General features: G+C 46.4%; 1 protein-coding gene across 4 annotated transcripts in view; it reads left to right on the top strand.

The window, feature by feature from the left end:
- Window positions 1-16,662: 16,662 nt before the first annotated feature.
- The window catches only part of nup50 (nucleoporin 50), an 87,442-nt gene continuing 83,797 nt past the window's right edge, over window positions 16,663-20,307 (top strand). Inside the window, exons 1-2 of one of the 4 annotated variants that reach the window (XM_086008828.1) lie at window positions 16,663-16,856; window positions 19,321-19,426. In XM_086008828.1, the coding sequence (XP_085864954.1) occupies window positions 19,392-19,426 (35 nt within the window). In that variant the 5' untranslated portion in view covers window positions 16,663-16,856; window positions 19,321-19,391. Of the gene's footprint in view, window positions 16,857-17,440; window positions 17,629-19,320; window positions 19,427-20,307 lie in introns of those variants that run through there. The other 3 variants (XM_086008829.1, XM_086008827.1, XM_086008830.1) reach the window with 3 other exon arrangements.

A 20,307-nucleotide genomic window follows, 5' to 3' on the forward strand; every position in this document is an offset into this window, starting at 1 on the left:
GTAGAGCCAACAAGAAAATGTAAAAACAACTTGAGATGTTGGTAAGAGCTAGTAAATAATAAACAAATATTGAATGCAATCTCTGGATCCCGAGTAAAGTGAGTCCATAGAGGCAATGATGAGAACAAGAGTCAGTCCCAAATTTGTGTGGGGACATTTACGCTGCAGTTGTGCCCGAGCCAGGATTCACAGCCGCCAATGCTGTCCATCACTGATCCCACCGTAAATCATTGGGCCAGCTTATTTAAATATCCACTGATGATTCAGTAGTGCGCTTGGTGGTGGAGTGCTTAGAAATTAATAGCACAGACTTTAAAAAGCCAAGAATGACTGAGAATTGCAGTATTTGGTGCAATTAGTTGACTGACAGGTAGCAGTAATGGAAGGCTCATGTGTAATTTTGTGTTACTTTCAAAGGATGCCAGGGGCATTCAAAGAAGAGAACATGGAATTGCAAGGAGGCAGAAAAGAAGGGCATATCATTTCACTGAGACCAACCTTCAGATGTTCCTGGGTGAGATGCAGCACAGGAGGGAAAGATTGTTGGGTGCACAGAAGAATTTCTCACACACCATGAGGAGGGAGGTGGCGCTGAGTGTCACTTTTCGCCACCAGAATTGCAGACCAGTGCCAGAGATGGTTCCGTTACTCGATGAGGGCAGGAAAGATAACACACTGGCCGCTGTTCTTTTTTCCTTGGGCACCGTCACATTGTTAACCCTCTGAAATTAATAGCTGCACAAGTAACCCCTTCATACTACTCTGTGGTTATGGAGGTCTTAGCATATATTTCGCCATCTCCCCAACAGCAATTGCTTGCACGCAGAACTTTACAACACCTTCCCCCACTTTAATTTGGTGATACCAGCAGATCTATTACATTAGTTGTCTGATGCCACATTCCTCAAATGCTAGCCTTAACCTAATTCACAATGTTGTTACAGGAGAAACTTGCACAATACAGTCAGATACTGGTGTAAATGCTGTTGAATTCACATGTGCCACCTCTCACCAAGCCCGTTCACTAACTCGTCTTGGCAACCACCAACCATCCAAGGGGAAGAGGACCCCCCCTCCCTTCATGAACTTCCTCACCAGTATCTCTACAGCCGAATCTGATCTCTCAGGTCACTGCTGGAACTCTTGCCCAGATACCATCCTGCCACTCCACAATGTGCCAATTCTGTTTGGCCACAACAAAAATTCACCTCCACTTTAATCATAGAATAGAATCATAGTAAGTTACAGCACGGAAGGAGGCGATTTCGGCCCATCGTGTCCATTAAAGTCTTTCAGTAACAAATTAACTTAAGAACCTGCAACAGTGCCCATTTTCCTGCTTCCTAATCAGCAATCTCCTATGGGAAATGTGTTTTGTGCTGGCAGCACGGTTACTAAATGCTAATGAGGGGAGATCAAGAAAATGGGAAGGGGCACCCACCGATTCTGCTGGGCGGCCGTTCCTTTTGGCTCACCTCCCCCACCAACCCCCGCCCCCCCCCCCCGCCAGTTTACAGGGAAACACCAAAATCAGTCCCATTATATAGAACACTAAATCTTTTATTATTAGCTTTGAAATGCTGCATTTCTGGTTGTACTGGATTAGTTTGATTTTTCTATTGTAACATAGATGAAACTTCATAAAATATATATGTGAATATACACTTGAAAATTCAAGAAAATAGAAGTCTTATGTCGGGGAAAATGAGTTGGCTGGGCAATTACTTCACTTTGGATATGATATATGCACACACTAATCAATCTGTGGTGGTGCATACGCGGAGTCAAGATCATGTGTAGTCTCCAGCTGATGGGGTGATGGGGAGGTAACGAGGTGCAGCGCAAGAAATAAGGGCACTGGTGTGTCAAATGTAAAATATAAAATATAAAAATATTACACCCATATGAATATTAGAGATAACAAAGATATTTAAAAAAATCACTCCACATGAGGATGTAAAAATAGATGAAGCCTATAACAAAAATGTAAAATTATTACCCCCACACCCACCAAGATATAAAGAGGGTATAATGAAAATAAAAATCACTCCCACATGAATATATGAAGAGCCAATAACAAAATATAAAAATATAATCCCACACAAAGATATAAACATGTTACTCCCACATGTATACATAAAAAATATATTTAACTAAATTTAAAATAATTACCCCACACCAAGATAAAGAATCCACAACAAAAATATATAAATATCATCCCCCAAGCAAAAATGTATAAATATTACCTCCTACACCGAGGTACAATGAGTCAATATAATAATGAATATAAAGGACTAGAAATTCATTATAACCCAGGAATGCGCGGTATAATTAGAAAAGTTGGAGAATTAGCGCCAGGCGCTAATGCTTTAGACTGCACGCAAAATTCATGCTCACTGCTCAAAGAAATGATTGGAGCGCTAATTCAAGTCTTTAAGCCCAAGCTCATTGGTGTTACACTCAAAGGGTTCTCTTCCGCAGCCACGTTCACGTCTGGGTGGCCCTGGAGATGGAGCACGCGGTGTCCGCCGGCACACTCGAGCCCTTCCGCAACCGGTGGGCGCCGCGGGGACTGGAGTGCATCATCACTCCGGCCAATGAAATTTTAATTTAATTTGTTAAGGTTGATTTAAAGTTTTATTAGTTACAGTTTATATGTTTTAAGTGTGCACAAGAAGAGTACACACAAAGGGTTCTCTTCTGCAGCCACGTTCGTGGCCAGGTGGCCCTGGAGATGGAGCACACGGTGTCCGCCGGCACGCTCGATGCCTTCCGCGACCGGTGGGCACTGCAGGGACTGGAGTGCATCATCACCACTGGCAATGAAATTTTAACCACAGTCTTCACACACTACCCAAAGCACCACACCCCAGCATTCACCCACCAACACTCACACCTTGCACACAATGACAGCTATTCAACTATGGCAGGCACATCACCCAAACACATTGCTCCACACTCACTCACACACTTTCCTTTCTCTTGCAGGCCAAGGTGGCTCACAACAGGAGGGAGCAGGAGCACACAGGCGGGGGACAAGCTGACACCCAACCATTGTCTGCACTGGAAAATAGAGTGCTGCAGATTATTGGGCACAGGCGGAAGCAACGCACCATCTTAGTGCTGTAATGCAGTCTCAGCTTGATGCCACACAAGCTCTGATTGCTGTCATCGTGTCTGGGTTGACCACCGTCGACCGGAGCTTTCACGGTGTCGCAGTAGGTCAGCAATCTGTGCTCCAACAGATTGATAGGAATGCTGAGGTGCTGCCCTGGGGGAGTGGCAATGGGTCAGGATGACAGCATTCCTGCTCCCACCACTGCCACTCCTCCATTGCCCTTGTCACTGCCTGTCATCCAGCCAGCCCAGACTGCCGCCACGCATGCTGAGGTGGTGCAGTGTACAACCAGGCCTTCCAGGCCCAGAGCTGGTCGAGGGCGTCCTGCAAGGCCATCTGAAGTCTCCCGCACAGACACTCAGCAGCCTTCCACCAGCCCTGCTGCAGCCACTGGACCAACACTTCATAGGAGCACTAGAGTAGGCAAAGGCACAGTAACGAGGGGCACTAAGGGATTGCACAAGGGTGAATAGTTAATATTTTTGTTGTAAAAATGTGTTCACTGATTTTTGATTATTCAGTTTGGATTCTTTTGTGGTGTGTCTCATTTCAGCTTTGCGCTGTGATATGGCCTACGACAAGGATGGAATGATGGGGTTGTGGTGAGCAACGGGGATCTGGGGTTTAATTCATTCGAACTGCAGTCTGATGAGGCAGTCACAGACCGCCCTTCCGGAAGGCCGATTGAGTGGCTGCCTCCTCCCCCGCTTCTGTTCCTCCTCCTCGTCTTCCTCTTCCTCCTCCTGAGGTGGTCCCGCAATCTCTGATGGCAAGGGCTGGGCCCCTCATGAAGGCCAAGTTGTGGAGCATGCAGCAGACAACCATGAAATGGGACACCCGCTCAGCCGAGTGCTGGAGGGCTCCTCCTGAGCGGTCAAGGCAACGGAACCGTTGCTTGAGCACCCCAATGGGCTGCTCGATGATGTTCCTGGTGGCAGCATGGCTCTCATTATATGAGTGCTGGGCAGGAGTTTTGAGGTTGCGGAGGCGAGTCATGAGCCAGGTTGAGAGCGGATAGAGCTTGTCTCGGACCAGCCAGCCACGAGCTTGACGTTATGGCTGGAAGAGTGCTGGAAAACCGGTCTGGTGCAGAATGAAGGCATCGTGGCTGCTGCCAGGATAGCGGACATTGATATAGAGGATTTTCTGTCTGTAGTCGCACACCAACTGCACATTAAGTGAGTGGTAGCCTTTACGGTTATGGAAGATCTCAGGATTTTTATGCGGTGCCCGCAAAGCCACGTGCCTGCAGTCAATGGCACCCTGCATCACGGGGAATCCCGCTATCCTGGCAAAGCCACATACATGCTCGTACTGCTTCTCTCTGGTGATGGGGAAGGAAATGTAGTCCCTTCTTCTACTATAGGGAGCCTCTGTGACCTCCCGGATGCAGAGATGGATGGCGAACTGCGAGATGTTAACTATGTCTCCTGTTGCAGACTGGAAGGATCCGCTGGCGAAGAAACTGAGGGTGACAGTGACCTTGACTGCTACTGAGAGAGCTGTGGTCGCCCTGATCTGAGGCTGGAGATCTGGTTGCAGGAGGTGGCAGAATTCTTTGACCACCTCCTTGGCAAAGCGGAGCCTTCTAATACACTGCTCCTCACTTAATTGGAGGTAGGAGAAGTGCTCTCAGAATACCCTTGGAGGGTAAGGCCTCCTGTTGAGAGCTCTGATGGCCCTCCTCCTCCCTCTGGCCACATGTGCCAATCTTTCTTGCTGCCTCCACCATAAATTATGGAAGGCGAGGTTGACTGCCTGTACAGCCCCCATTAATGTAACCAAGTGTAGTAGTTTGATTTTTTTAAGAATAAATGTAGCTACTCTTTCGTTGCCAGAACACTCCTGATACTAAATAACGTTGAAATTATGGAATGAGACTGTTGCACTATATGAAACTGACAAGAAAGCACTGAAACTCCACTAACCTACAACTGCGACTCATTACTGATGATCTCTTTAAATAACGTCCCTGGAGCCGGCTTCCTGTTACTTCATGCCAGCTCTCCCTGTCGCTGTTTCCTCCAGGCGCTAAGGTAGGTGGCGACAATCAATTCCTGCGGTGTTACACATGGGACCTCAAGATCAAGCGCAGTTTTCAGGTGTAGCATAGTTAGCGGGCAGGGAGGAGGGAGGGAAGGGAGGTAGATAAAGGAGGGGGTTAGAGATAGAGAGTGGAGGGATGGAAAGAGGAAGGAGGATGGGAAAAAGAGGACATGGAGGGTGCAGGGTATGGGGATGGTGGAAAGTGAGTGATAGGGAGAGGAGAGCGGGAGGGATAGGAAGGAAGAGACAGGAGGCAGCCAGAAAACATGTTTAGCGGGTAAGGGGTGGACATCGGGGAAGGTCTGGTCTGCTCAGTATGGTGGTGGGGATTGGGATGTAGGGTAAAGACTGGTCTGTTGACTCTTGCATCCAAATGACCAAAGTGTTACTCAGGTGGAGAGGGGAAGGTGGAGAAAGGTATAGAAAGGCCTGGTCTAGATTTGTAAAATTATGTTCATGGGGGGTGGGGGGGTTAACATAAAATTGGTCATTTGAATGGGGAATGATGATCAGTGGGAGGTTTTCTCGAACTGCTGCTGAGTTGGGAAATGGTTCAAATGACCAGACTGATGCCCATCTCCGCGCCTACCTCAGCGCATCTGCTGCTGAAACCCTCATCCATGCCTTTGTTACCTCCAGACTCGACTATTTCAATGCTCACTTGGTCGGCCTCCCACCTTGCACCCTCTGTAAACCTGAGTTCATCCAAAGCTCTGCTGCCAGTATCCTAACTTGCACTGTCCCGTTCACCCATCACCCCTGTGCTCGCTGACCCACAATGGCTCCCAGTCTGGCAATTCCTTGATTTTAAAATTCTCATGATTGTTTTCAAATTGCTCTATGGCCTGATGCCTTGGGACGTTTTATTACATTAAAGGTGCTACACAGATGCAAGTTGTTGTTGTTGGGGAGGGTTCACATAAAATCATTCAGCTGAGGGGCCTGGGCCTAAAATTGTCAAGTTGAAGCTCAGTGGGTGGAAGAGGGAGGTTAACATAATGCTGCTGAGCTTGGTGTGGGGGTTACAACTGACAAGTAATATGCTTGTGGGACAGAGTTACATGAGGGGTGGGAACAGAGTTGTTGAAATAGAGGGAGTGCCTAAAAGGATGTTAGTGGATGAAGGAAGGGTGCCAGAAGTTATTTTTGGATGTGAGTACACATGAAGTGGAAATTCAGGCCTGATCTGAGCGTCACTGGGCTACTGCTTCTAGATTACGAACACGCATCCATTGCTGTGCATTTTTCCAGTGTTGGAAGCACACAGTTCAGCATTGTTGGAGGGAAAACTTTTGCAAGGTTTCCATGGCTGTTCTTCAGTATGGTTAGTGGTGCCAAGAATTTGAACATAAGAAATAGGAGCAGGAGTTGGCTATTCGGCACTTTGAGCCTGCACCGCCATTCAATAAGATCATGGCTGATCTTCCACCTCAACTCCATCTTCCCGCACTATCCCCATATCCTTTGGTTCCCTTAGTATCCAAAAAATTATCGATCACTGTATTGAATATACTCAATGACTGAGCATCCACAGCTCTCTGGGGTAGAGAATTCCAAAGATTCACAACCCTTTGAGTGAAGAAATTTTTCCTCATGTCAGTCCTAAATGGCCGACCCCTTATTCTGAGACTATGACCCCCAGTTCTAGACTCTCCAGCCAGGGGAAACATACTCCCAGCATCTACCCTGTCAAGTCCCTTAAGAATTTTATACATTTCAATGAGATCACCTCTCATTCTTCTAAACTCTAGGGAATATAGGCCTAGTCTACTCAATCTCTCCTCATAGGACAATCCCTCCATCCCAGGAATCAATCTAGTGGACCTTCGTTGCACTCCCTCTAAGACAAGTATATCCTTCCTTAGGTAAGGAGACCAAAACTGTACACAATACTCCAGGCGTGGTCTCACCAAGGCCCTATATAATTGCAGTAAGACTTCTTTACACTTTGCATGCCAGTAGGTCGCAGTTACGGAACCTGGGCGAGGAACATCCTGCCACAATTGTGCTTAGGTTCATTGGATGGACGTTAGATAGGGTTGGAAGCAAAACTTTGGTGGCAGGTAAAGTGCATCAGGGCCGTGATGGATGGTATGTTTGGGCACAGTGTATAAAAACCATTTATACAAAAGCAAGATACTGTGGATGCTGGAAATCTGAAATAAAAACAGAAAATGCTGGAAATACTCAAACAGGTCAGGCAGCATCTGTGAAGAGAGAAACAGAGTTAACATTTCAGGTTGATGACCTTTCGTCAGAACTGGAAAAGGTTAGAGATGTAACAGATTTTAAGCTAGTAGAGGCAGGGAAAGGGGGAGAGGAGGAAAGAACAAAAGGGAAGGTCTGTGATAGGGTGGAAGGCAAGCGCGATTCAATGACAAAAGGTGCAAGGCAAAAGGAGATGGAAATGGTGCAAGTAAAGAAACAAAAGATGGTCTAGAGGAGGTGTAAATGGGAATATCAGAATCATCAGCAACAGCTGCTGTCCAAAAAAATGGGGGCAGAGGTTATGATCTGAAATTGTTGAACTCAATGTTGAGTCCGGAAGGCTGTGAAGTGCCTAATAAAAAGATGAGGTGCTGTTCCTCGAGCTTATGTTGAGCTTCATTGGAACAATGTAGGAGGCTGAGGACAGACAGAGAGGTCAGAGTGGGAGTGGGGCGGAGAATTAAAATGACAGGTGACCGAAGCTTGGGGTCACACTTGCGGACTGAACGGAGGTGTTCCGCAAAGTGGTCACCCAATCTGCGTTTGGCCTCCCCAATGTAGAGGAGACCACATCGTGAGCAGCGAATACAGTATACTAAATTGCAAGAAGTACAAGTAAATTGCTAATTCACCTGGAAGGATTGTTTGGGGCCCTGAATGGTGGGAAGGGAGGAGATAAAAGGGCAAGTGTTGCATCTCCTATGCTTGCATGGGAAAGTGCCGTGGGAAGGGGAGGGGTTGTTGGAGGTGATAGAGGAGTGAATCAAGTTGTCATGGAGGGAACGGTCCCTACGGAATACTGAAAGGGAAGGGGTGAGGAAGATGTGTTTGGTGGTGGGATCATGCTAAAGGTGTCAGAATTGGCACAGGATGATTCGTTGAACTTGGAGGCTGGGAGGGTGGAAGGTGAAGACAAGGGGAGCCCTATCATGGTTCTGGGAGGGAGGGGAAGGGGCTAGAACAGAAATGTAGGAGATGAAATGGATACGGTCGAGGGCCCTGTTAACCACGGTGGGGGGTAATCTACGATTGAGGAAAATGGAAGACAGATCAGAAGCACTGGTATGGAAGATGGCATCGTCGGAACACATGCAACGGAGATAGAGAAACTGGGAGAATTGGAATAGAGTCATTACAGGAAGCAGGGTAGGAGGAAATGTAGTCAAGGTAGCTGTGGGAGTCAGTGGGCTTATAGTGGATATTGGTTGATAGCCTATCCCCAGAAATGGAGACAGAGAAGTCGAGGAAAATCAGAGATGGACCACATGAAGGCGAGGGAAGGGTGGAAATTGGAAAGCTCGGGGTGAGAGCAGGAAACGGCACTAATGCAGTCTTTAATGTACCAGAAAAAGAGGTGAGGGAGGGGACCTGAGTAGGACTAGAACAAAGAATGTTCTACATATCCCACGCTGGGGTACAGTAGCATAGTGGTTATGTTATTGGACTAGTAATCCGGAGGCCTGGACTAATGGCAGCTGTGGAATTTAAATTCAGTTAATTAAATAAATCTGGAATTTAAAAAAATGTGCTAGTCTCAGTAATGGTGACCATGAAACTATCGGATTGTCATAAAACCCATCTGGTTCACTAATGTCCTTTAGGGGAAGGAAATCTGTAGTCCTTACCTGGTCTGGCCTATATGTGACTCCAGACTCACAGTAAAAGTGGTTGACTCTGAACTGCCCTCTGAAATGGCCTAGCAAGCCACTCAGTTGTAACAAACTACCACAAAAAAATCAGCACTGTGGAAGTACCTTCACATGGACTGCAGCAGTTCAAGAAGGTGGCTCAACACCATCTTCTCGAGGGCAATTAGGGATGAACAATAAATGCCGGCCTTGCCAGTGACGCCCACATCCCATGAACGAATAAATTTTTAAAAATCCCACGAAAAGGCAGGCATAGCTAGGACCCATATGGGTTCCCATAGCAACACCTTTTATTTGGAGGAAGTGAGTGGAATCAAAGAAGAAATTGTTCATGTGAGAACAAGTGAGAGCCAGGCGGAGGAGGGTGGTGGTGGTGGATGGGGACTGGTTGGGCCTCCATTCAAGGAAGAAGCAGAGAGCCCTCAGGCCATAAAAAATATTTGCCTTTTCCAAGATATCCATGCTCCAACAAATGTATCGGTGCAGCGCTACCCAGTAGAAAATGTTAGAAATTGCATTGACAGTTCAGAAAAAAGGCTTAATATGTTGATTGATGGTCACGTTAGGTGGAATCCAGTCCTACTTATCCATTTACATAACATGACGCTCATAGTGCTACCTACAGCACAGCATATTACTATCAGAATTTTTAATATATAATGGATAGATTATACATCCACCCTTAAACTTAATACAAAAACTATCTTGAAGAAAATGAAATCAATGGAGATGAATTTCTGGGGCGGGGCTCCTGTCTATCATAAAATAGTACAGCACAGAAGGAGGCCACTCGGCCCATCATGTTTGTGCCGGCTCTTTTGTAGAGTAATCCAGTTAGTCCCACTCCCAAGCTCTTTTCCCCAAATCCCTGCAGTTTTTTCTCCTTCAAGTATTTATCCAATTCCCTGTTGTGTCTGTACCTGTGCCATTATACTTAAACACAATTAGTGCTCAGAACCCCGAGATTGCAAACATGCTGCTTCTTTATTCAAAAGGAAAGTTCCAGAGAAAGTACAAAACAAAAGAGAACAAAAAACAACCAAGAGAACAAACCCAACCATTTATCTGCTGTGACAGCGCCACCGCAGGTGGGAGGAGAACACATAATACATAACATATTCCTCCCCTCTTAAATGAAATGTCCACATTATTCCTCAACAAGTAAGTTATTTTCAATGCACTCAACTAACCAAGGGTAGAGGTAGACTGCCTCAAACCCTGACTTTACCCTGGGGTTTATTCTGCCCCAGTCTTGTGGGTAAGTCGCTAAGCCTACAGATCCAAGCGTCTTGGAGGCCGTCGCTCTCTGACAGGATACCGGCGGTCATCGCTGGCTTCCACAGCAGTAGGCACTGACACAGGCCTGGATGGAGAAGGTGCCTGTGTCAGTCGAAAGTCAGGAGTTTGCACAGGTGGAACAGTCTCTTTGACTTCCTGTGTTGGAGAAGAGCACTATGGCAAAGGATGCTGGTTTGCAGTATCATCCGGAAACAGTTCAGGCCAACCAGCCGTTGGAGCCTCTGTGGCTGTCTCTGCTCCTAGCAACAGTTGATCAGTGTGTCTTCTCCAGACGACGTCCTCAGCAGTCTCAACCGTGTAAGACACAGGGCCCGTCTGCGCGATCACTGTAGCAGGAACCCATTTCGGTCCAGTGTTGTAGTTTCGAGCTAGGACGTGCTCTCCAGGATGAAACCGTCTCTCCTTGGCTCTTTTCTCTCTTCTTTCAATTTGAGCTTGTTGTTGACGTTGGACAACCTGCTCTGCCCTTGGAGGTTTGAGTAAGTCAAAACTTGTCCGCAACTGCCTCTTCATCATGAGCGAAGCGGGGGAAGTTTTGGTTGTGGCATGCGGCTCGTTCCTGTAGGACAACAGGAACCTGTTCAGACGTTGGTGGATTGAGCCCTGACCTTGCGATGCCTTCAAGGCGTGCTTCAAAGTTTGCATGAACCTTTCTGCCAGGCCGTTAATAGAGGGATGGTAGGGCGCAGACCTGAAGTGTTGGACACCATTCACTTGCAGGAAGGTTGCAAACTCCTGTGACACAAATTGTGGACCGTTGTCACTTACGAGTTGTTCCGGTGAGCCATAACGACTGAACATCTCACCAAGTTTCTCAATTGTTTTCTCTGCTGTGGTAGATCTCATCACAGCGACCTCCGGCCACTTGCTACGAGCGTCCACAACCACCATAAACATCTTCTCTTTGAAAGGACCGGCGAAGTCCACATGTACGCACTGCCACACTTCTTCAGGCCAATCCCAGGGGTGTAGGGTTGCCAGTTGTGGAACATTCCGGACCCTTTGACACGGGGAACATGTTTTGGCTTTCTCCTCAATATTTCCATCAAGACCTGGCCACCAGAAGTAGCTTCTTGCCATTCCCTTCATCCGAACCATCCCACTGTGGCCTGTATGAAGTTGTTGCAGTATAGGTTCCCTCAGAGGTGGCGGAATGATGACACTGCGTCCCCAGAGAAGACAACCTGCCTGGATGGAGAGCTCATTTCTTTTTGAAACGCAAGGTTTCAAACTAGGAGAATCTCCTGTAGCTCTCCCTCGAATGACATCATCCATTACCTCAGATAGGACTGGATCGTTGCGGGTGTACCTTCGCACCTGAGCTGCAGTGACAGGTGCTCCCTCCACTTGTCTGAAGTAGAAGATATCTATCTGACGAGGCTCTGGGGGAGTAACAGGCAAGGGCAACCTCGAGAGACCGTCTGCATTGCCGTGCAAGTCTGATTTGCGATATTTGATGTCGTATGTGTGTCCCGACAACAGTAAAGCCCACCTTTGCATCCTGCTTGCAGCAAGAGACGGAATTCCGGTGTGGGGCCCGAAGATTGAAGTCAATGGACGGTGGTCCGTCAGGAGAGTGAACCTTCTCCCGAACAGGTACTGATGAAATTTTCGAATTCCAAAAACGATTCCCAAGGTCTCGCGCTCAATCTGTGCATAGTTACTCTCGGCCTTGTTTAAGGTGCATGATGCGAAGGCGATAGGTTTCTCTTCACCAGAAGGCATGATGTGGGATATGACTGCTCCCACACCATATGGTGATGCATCACATGCTAACTGCACGGGTAGCTTTGGGTCGAAGTGTGTCAGGACCTCCGACTTCAGCAATGCTTTCTTTGCTTGGGCGAAAGCTTCGTTGCACAGTTCAGTCCATTTCCATGTTTTGCCTTGACATAGCAACTGATGTAGCAGCTTCAGCAATGTTGCTAAGTCTGGAATAAACTTTCCATAGTAGTTAAGTAGCCCCAGGAATGAACGTAACTGGCTCACATTCTGTGGTGCTGGGGCCTCCACGATCGCCTTGACCTTTGACGGCGCCTTGTGCAGGCCGGTAGCGTCAATCACATGCCCCAGGTACTGAACTGAAGACTGAAAGAATTCACATTTGTCCTTATGAACTCTGAGTCCGTACTTTTTCAGTCACTGTAGTGTCGCATCCAATTTCCGAAGATGATCCTCCTCATTTGTCCCAGTGACAAGGATGTCGTCCAGGTAGCACTGGACTCCTGGCAGTCCACTCAAAATCTGATCCATTGCCCTTTGGAATAGAGCAGGAGCCGACGTAATTCCAAACGGAAGGCGGCAGTACCTGTATAGCCCCTTGTGTGTCACAATTGTCAGCAACTCCTTTGATTTGTCATCGACATGCATTTGTAGATAAGCCTGGCATCAGTCTATTTTGCTGAACTTTTGCCCTCTGGCCAGGCCCGTAAAGAGATCACCAATGAGGGGAAGAGGGTACTGTTCCGCAGACAGCACCGGGTTAATAGTCACTTTAAAATCCCCGCAGATTCGAATAGATCCATCCTTTTTCAGGACAGGAACAATGGGTGTGGCCCATTTGCTCACGCTCACAGGCTCCAGGACTCCATTCTCGACTAAGGCCTCCAAGTTAGCCTCAACTTTTGGCCTAATTGCATAGGGTACAGGTCGGGCTTTGTGAAACTTCGGCTTGCTGTCAGGTTTAATGTTCAGTCTCACGCTGATCTTTTTCATGCTCCCAAGTTCACCATTGAAGAGTTTTGCATGTTTGTTTAAAACTGCAGTCAGACCTGACTCCCCTTTTGACATCATGCGGACTGCAGGCCAGTCCAGCGTGATTTTCTCTAGCCACGCACGTCCCAGTAGAGATGGGTAATTTCCCTTTACCACATATAGTGGTAGTTTCGCAGTCTGTCCGTTCAAATTAACTGTCGCCTGAATGGCGCCTCTCATGGCCACAGGTTCGCCGGTATACGTCTTTAGCACAATGTTTGTTGGCTGGTGGGTAAGGTGCTTTAGCATTTTGTTGTAGACAGTGTCTAAAACAAGGGACACAGCCGCGCCTGTGTCCACCTCCATCCGCACTGATTGTCTCTCCACCAGTGGTGACACCCAGTAGCCATTTGGACCACCTACAACCGTCAGTATGTGGACCTCTTCCTCCTCAGAGGTGTCGCTCCCCTCTGTTTTGCTTGTTCCATCATGCTGCGCTGAATGAACACTCTTTTTCTTCTCTTGTCCAAATACAGACATTTTGTTTTCATGCTTCCCAGCTCTGTCTGTTCTTTTTTTACCTCTACAGGCACGTTCAAGGTGACCCTTTTTGCCACAGTTTCAGCATTCCAGCTCCGTACACCAGCAGTCATTAGCGCGATGGCCCGTTTTTCCACAACGGTAACATGTGCTGTTCCGCGCACCTTTAGGTTCAGACGACACCTTGTAAACTCTCCCTGTTGAACTAAACTGGTGAGCCTCCTTTTCCACCATCTCCATGGAGACACTAACTTCAATGGCCTTTTCAAGAGTAAGGTTGCCCTCAGTAAGAAGGCGCTTCTGTATGGCTGCACTTTGCAGACCACACACAAGTCTGTCTCTAATGGTGTCATTCAGCACCTCCTTGAACTCGCAGTGTTCTGACAACCTTTTCAAAGCAGCAACAAACATAGTCACTGTGTCCCCCTCCTCTTGATTCCGTTTGTGATATCTAAATCTCTCAGCAATAACCAGAGGTTTCGGTGAACGCTCGTAGCAAGTGGCTGGAGGTCGCTGTTAAAAATGTGCTCCAAGAATTTCCACTAGTTGTTTATATGTTTTAGTTCCTGGCTGAACTGGCTGTACAAGGCTGCGCAGTAAATTAAATGTCTTTACTCCCATTATACTCAAAAAGGTAGGCATGACCTTATCGTTTGCCACCGCATTCGCCAAAACAAAATAGTCAAAACGTTCCGTATAAGCGCTCCATTGCTCAACGAATATAGCAGCCATCTCACGTTTCAAATTTTGATTTCTGTTTACTCACTGCACCCGTAACGTTAATGTAATGCTGCAATCTCTGTTCCGAGTGTTTTGTAGTCAAAAACAAGGAAGTTCCCACAACGCAGATTCATCCCATCCTCGTCGCCACTTGTTGTGTCTGTACCTGTGCCGTTATACTTAAACACAATTAGTGCTCAGAATCCCGAGATTGCAAACATGCTGCTTCTTTATTCAAAGTGGTGTGGAGATGCCGGTGTTGGACTGGGGTGGACAAATGTAAGAAATCACACAACACCAGGTTATAGTCCAACAGCTTTATTTGAAATCACAAGCTTTCGGAGCGCTGCTCCTTCGTCAGGTGAAGTGGAGAGATGCATAAAAACACAGCTTATATAGTCAGAGAATGTCAGATGTTTACAGGTAATCTTTCTAACTGCCATTTATCACACCTCGGCAGAGAGATAATCACAGCAATCAAAGGTGTAATTGGTGTCCAAACAGGTCAGTCAGGAAAACATTACATCAAAGAACAATGAGGTGGGGTTACAGGGGGTCAAATGTTGCAGATGCTGGGGTCTGTATGAAAAACAAAAAAACAGACAAAAAACTTTTTTTTTGCTGGAAATCACAGCAGGTCCGGCCGCGTTAAAGAAGCCGTCCCCTATGGACAAGCCCTGCGAATACACAGGATCTGCTCAGACGAGGAGGAACGCGATGGACACCTACAGACGCTGAAAGACGCCCTCGTAAGAACGGGATATGACGCTCGACTCGTCGATCGACAGTTCCGACGGGCCACAGTGAAAAATCGCATAGACCTCCTCAGAAGACAAACACGGGACACAACCAACAGAGTACCCTTCATCGTCCAGTACTTCCCCGGAGCGGAGAAACTACGCCATGTTCTTCGCAGCCTTCAACATGTCATCGATGACGATGAACACCTCGCTAAGGCCATCCCCACGCCTCCACTACTCGCCTTCAAACAGCCGCCTAACCTCAAACAGACCATCGTTCGCAGCAAATTACCCAGCTTTCAGGAGAACAGCGACCACACCACACAACCCTGCCACAGCAACCTCTGCAAGACATGCCAGATCATCAACACAGATACCATCATCACACGTGAGGACACCACCCACCAGGTACATGGTACATACTCATGTGACTCGGCCAACGTTGTCTACCTCATACGTTGCAGGAAAGGATGCCCCGGAGCATGGTACATCAGCGAGACCATGCAGACACTGCGACAACGGATGAACGGACACCGCGCAACAATCGCCAGGCAGGAGTGTTCCCTCCCAGTCGGGGAACACTTCAGCAGTCAAGGACATTCAGCCTCCGATCTTCGGGTAAGCATTCTCCAAGGCGGCCTTCGAGACACACGACAACGCAAAATCGTCGAGCAGAAACTGATAGCCAAATTCCGCACCCATGAGGACGGCCTCAACCGGGATCTTGGGTTCATGTCACGCTACATGTAACCCCACCTGACGTAGGGTCATCCAGACTCGAGTCGTCGTTGGCTTGTTCTCTCCACACAGATGCGGCCGGACCCGCTGTGATTTCCAGCAAAAAAAATGTTTTTTGTCTGTTTTTTTGTTTTTCATATAGACCCCAGCATCTGCAACATTTGACCCCTTGTAACCCCACCTCATTGTTCTTTGATGTAATGTTTTCCTGACTGACCTGTTTGGACACCATTTACACCTTTGATTGCTGTGATTATCTCTCTGCCGAGGTGTGATAAATGGCAGTTAGAAAGATTACCTGTAAACATCTGACATTATTCTCTGACTATATAAGCTGTGTTTTTATGCATCTCTCCACTTCACCTGATGAAGGAGCAGCGCTCCGAAAGCTTGTGATTTCAAATAAAGGTGTTGGACTATAACCTGGTGTTGTGTGATTCTTTATTCAAAAGGAAAGTTCCAGAGAAAGTACAAAACAAAAGAGAACAAAAAACCAAGAGAACAAACCCAACCATTTATCTGCTGTGACAGCGCCACCGCAGGTGGGAGGATAACACATAATATATAACAGAAGCTACTATTGAATCTGTTTCCACTACCCTATCTGGCAGTGCATTCCAAATCCTAACCACTCGTTGCGTAAAAAGGTTTCCCCTCATGTTGTTGGCTTGATACCAAGCATCTGTGACAGACCATCAGCCCCACTGCTATGTAGTTCAAAATGCTCTCTCCAAATTGATCCAGTCTGGGTAGTTTAAAGTTTCACTTGATCACCATTAGGCTTTAACTGAGATGCTAGTGACAGCGCAGTTGCTAAAACACTGCACTTGCCTTTAGCCCTGGCAGCGCTTGTCCTGCCCTGCAAATGACAGAAGGCAACCTCCACCCGCAGAGGGAGCATGCGCGCGGCCCGCCCTCCGGTACAAAATGGCGGAATTGCACCCTCAGTAAAGTCGCGGGAGGGGGATTGACGGAAGGCGTGTGGACCAATAGAGTATACAATATATATATAATAAAAAAGGGGGAAATAAAAATTATTCTTTCAAAGGCCTTACCGAGGCAGAGCGACCGACTGATCGATAAACCCAGAATCACCTATCGCAGGTGAGCAAAGCTTTCCGATCTCGCCCAGTCCTCGCAGCAGCAATTCCCAGATTCAAATAACCGTTGGTTTGCACCGCTCCAAAACAAAAGCCTGAAATGTGCGGCGATGTTGGTTGAAATGTACTGTTTAGGGACACAGCACGTTTGTAATTCACAACTGCCTTTTATTTTTATTATGTGTATATGGATTGCGCCGGGGGGAGGGGAGGAGATAATATTTAAAATAATCGGGTTGACGGCATTTCACCGAGAAACACGGAGGCCTAGGACTGATCGCGCCTGCTGCTCTCTCTCGGCAAGATCATTTCCCCCTCCGCTCCAGCGCTTGTTGCCTTCTCTTTGACATTTGCAAGGGATGTAAAACCGAGCGAGCCGCTGAACGGTTTAACACATCGCGCTTCAGGTGTTGAATAACCGATTGTTTTGTCTTTTTAAACGCATATTCATTTTATGGCCAGAATGAGTCGACCTAACTTGCTGGCCCTGGTCCCGCCCCTATGGCTCGGAGCCGCTCTCGGAATGGCCGCTCCGCCTGTCCATCACGGCCGGCTGGCGGCGGCAGGTTAGGTTGGCGTGCTCTGTGGCCACACGCGTACTGCCCCGGTGCGATGGACGGCTTCTTGCGAGACGCTGCTACGATGAAGAAAGGCCATCGTTGTTGAAAATCCCCCCTTTTTTTGGGGGGGAAGCGAAGTCTTCAATTTTGAAAGACGTTGTCTTGAGTTAAAATTCCTCCAGCCTGTAAGGGAAGTCAGATCCTTCCTCCCCGAAGGTATGTTCCAGTGAACTAGCCAGGTTACCAGTGGTGGTGGTGGAGGGGCAAATATGGTGATCTGGATGATCAGTGAAACAGTCGGGGGTCTACATGCTTAGTTGTGTACGTTGTGTGAGTTTACATTAGACCGCAACAGTTTTCCAAGGAGTGCTCTGTAATGTATTTTTTTTAAATATATGGATCTCCCCGATGCCTGTGAGCTTATAGATTAATTAAGCCATACAGACCAGGAAGTTTGTAGGTACGATCTCTGATCTGTGATGAATGAGTTGATCTGGGCTGAGATGTCAAATCAGGAATGTCCTGAACGAACCGGTTTCGGAATGGCATGGTTTTCACTCCTTGTCGCTGTCCAGCGACCCCTGCTGGGAGTTTGTGATGTTCTATAGGAAAATACAGAATTGGTGGTCGATTCGCCTGCTGGTACATTCTTGTGGTTCACATGTGCAATTTATGTCGTTTTCATTCAGGCTGTATTTAGTGCCCTGACAAATTAATGTTCGAACAGGCGTGTGTTGCGGCTGATTTGTAGTTGAGTTTTTTTTATAATTGTCCAAATGTTTTTGGTGTGTTACTCAATACTTCCAAATAACAATCAGTTTTTTCCATTTTTTAAAAAATTCGCATTTTAATATGAATTCTGTTCTCTGATTACAGTGACTGCTAGTCAATCAGTTGCAGGAAAGCTTCAATTGTGCAGAAAAGAGCATGCAACAGCATTGGGGTCTCATACCTTGAGTTACTGCCCTAAGTTGCAAATATTTATATTCATGCACCACATTTAGCAAGTTGAATGCTTTATGGTATTTTGAAGCATATAATATGAATTGTTTTAAGTATTTGTTCGCAAGTTTAATATTAAATGGTTCGCAACCATTTTTCTTTGGTGGATGAAGTTTGTGATACAACCTAGGGTGAATAGTTAAGATGGGATAAATTAAGCTAGTTGAATTGAGGTGCATGGTAACTGAACCACATGGAATAGCCAGGACAAGACCACTCAGACAGTAACAAATTGAAGGTACCAGATAGTGTCAGGCTACGCAAAGCTTGTGTGGTTCACCAACAATCTCTTTTTTTGATAAATTATTGCCAGTGATGTTCTTTTACATAGTATAGTCATTTATGATTTCTAAATGAAATGTACAGAGGTGTGTTATCAGAATTTATACTGATGTATTATCTTTTGAATTATTGCAGGAAAATGTGTGTGGGTCTGCTGAAAATAATGAATATGCAAAGTATAATGCATGTCAAATGATTGAGGCAACAATCTCTTTCAAGGGTGTGGGTGATGTCATAAACTGCAAGAGCAAAGCTTGAGTGGTTTCAAAACTGTTAGCTGAACCTAGGTTCAACTGATACTAACCTTTCCTGCTTGGTTACCTTCTGATCACCCTCCAAGCTGGTCCAAAGCACCAACTCCCATATACATGAGAAGCAGTTGGCAGCTCCTGTAATGCATGCTGTTGAAGTTCTGGGTGTAAGATGAGAACCAAACCGATGGGGTTGGGGCCCCATTTGCAAGGAGTTAATCTACTAAGAGCTGGGATTTTTAAAAATTGATTTATATTAATTCTTGTGTATGTGTGCATCAGAAGAAAATAGCTATCTTTATGTCTGGAGGGCCCACCTTGGATAAGGGGAATTACCAAGGTAAGTAACATTCTTTCTCCCTTTGTCCTTTAGATTGGGTCCTCCATGTTTAGTTCATTTTCTTATGATGACATGTGTTGGATTTAAACCTTCCTGTATGAAATATGGTGGGCTCTGCTTCCAATAAGGAGTTAATACGGTAAGTAATTTATCTTTATTGGGTCACATTAGCTGGTGGAATACAGATGGTATTTTATGATTCAACAGTAAATAATCTTTATGGAGGAGCTGCTTGGCACAATAGTTTAGACACTGCTATTTTATATTCAAGACCAGAGTTAAAATCCAGCCAAGATTGAGGGGATGAAAATCTCCCTCTTTGTCTTGTGTGAAATGTATTTGGGCAATTTTGTTTCTTTTTTTCTTTTTGTCACTTATATCTCCTTTTTCATGAAATTGTTGACTTCCTGTTGGGGGCTGGTGTCACAAATGCCAGGTGTCCTTCAGTATCTTGTTCAATTGATTGTCATTATTAATGTATGTGTCTGGATTATTAACAGGAGATTCATCTGTGGGGCAGAGTCTAATTCTGTTTAACTGTTGCTTCCTCAATCACACAACTTCGTTCAGTTGATGGCGCTCTCACTTCAGAGTCAGAATATTTTAGGTTAAAGCCCCACTGTGTTTTTGAGTTTAAAGTCTAGACTGGCATTTCTGTGCAATACAGAAGGAGTATTGTTGGAGATGCTATCTTTCAGGTGCTCTGTCAAACTGTGTCCTATTTGCCTGCTCAGGTGAATGTAAAGATCCCTTGACACTATTAGAAGAACAACCAAGGGTCTAGTGAGAATGAGGAACTGAAAGATATTAGTAAAAAAAAGTAGTACTGGAGAAATTAATGGGACTAAAAGCTGATTAATCCCCTGGACCTGATGGCCTACATCCTAGGGTTTTGAAAGAGATGGCTATAGAGATAGTGGATGCATTGGTTGACATTTTGCAAAATTCCATAGATTCTCGAACGGTTCCCGCGGATTGGAAGGTAGCAAATGTAACCCCACTGTTTAAGAAAGGAGGGAG

The sequence above is a fragment of the Somniosus microcephalus genome, chromosome 16 (assembly GCF_052327205.1).
Source record: "Somniosus microcephalus isolate GS21.2 chromosome 16, FLI_Smic_1.0, whole genome shotgun sequence".
Taxonomy (NCBI): Eukaryota; Metazoa; Chordata; class Chondrichthyes; order Squaliformes; family Somniosidae; genus Somniosus; species Somniosus microcephalus.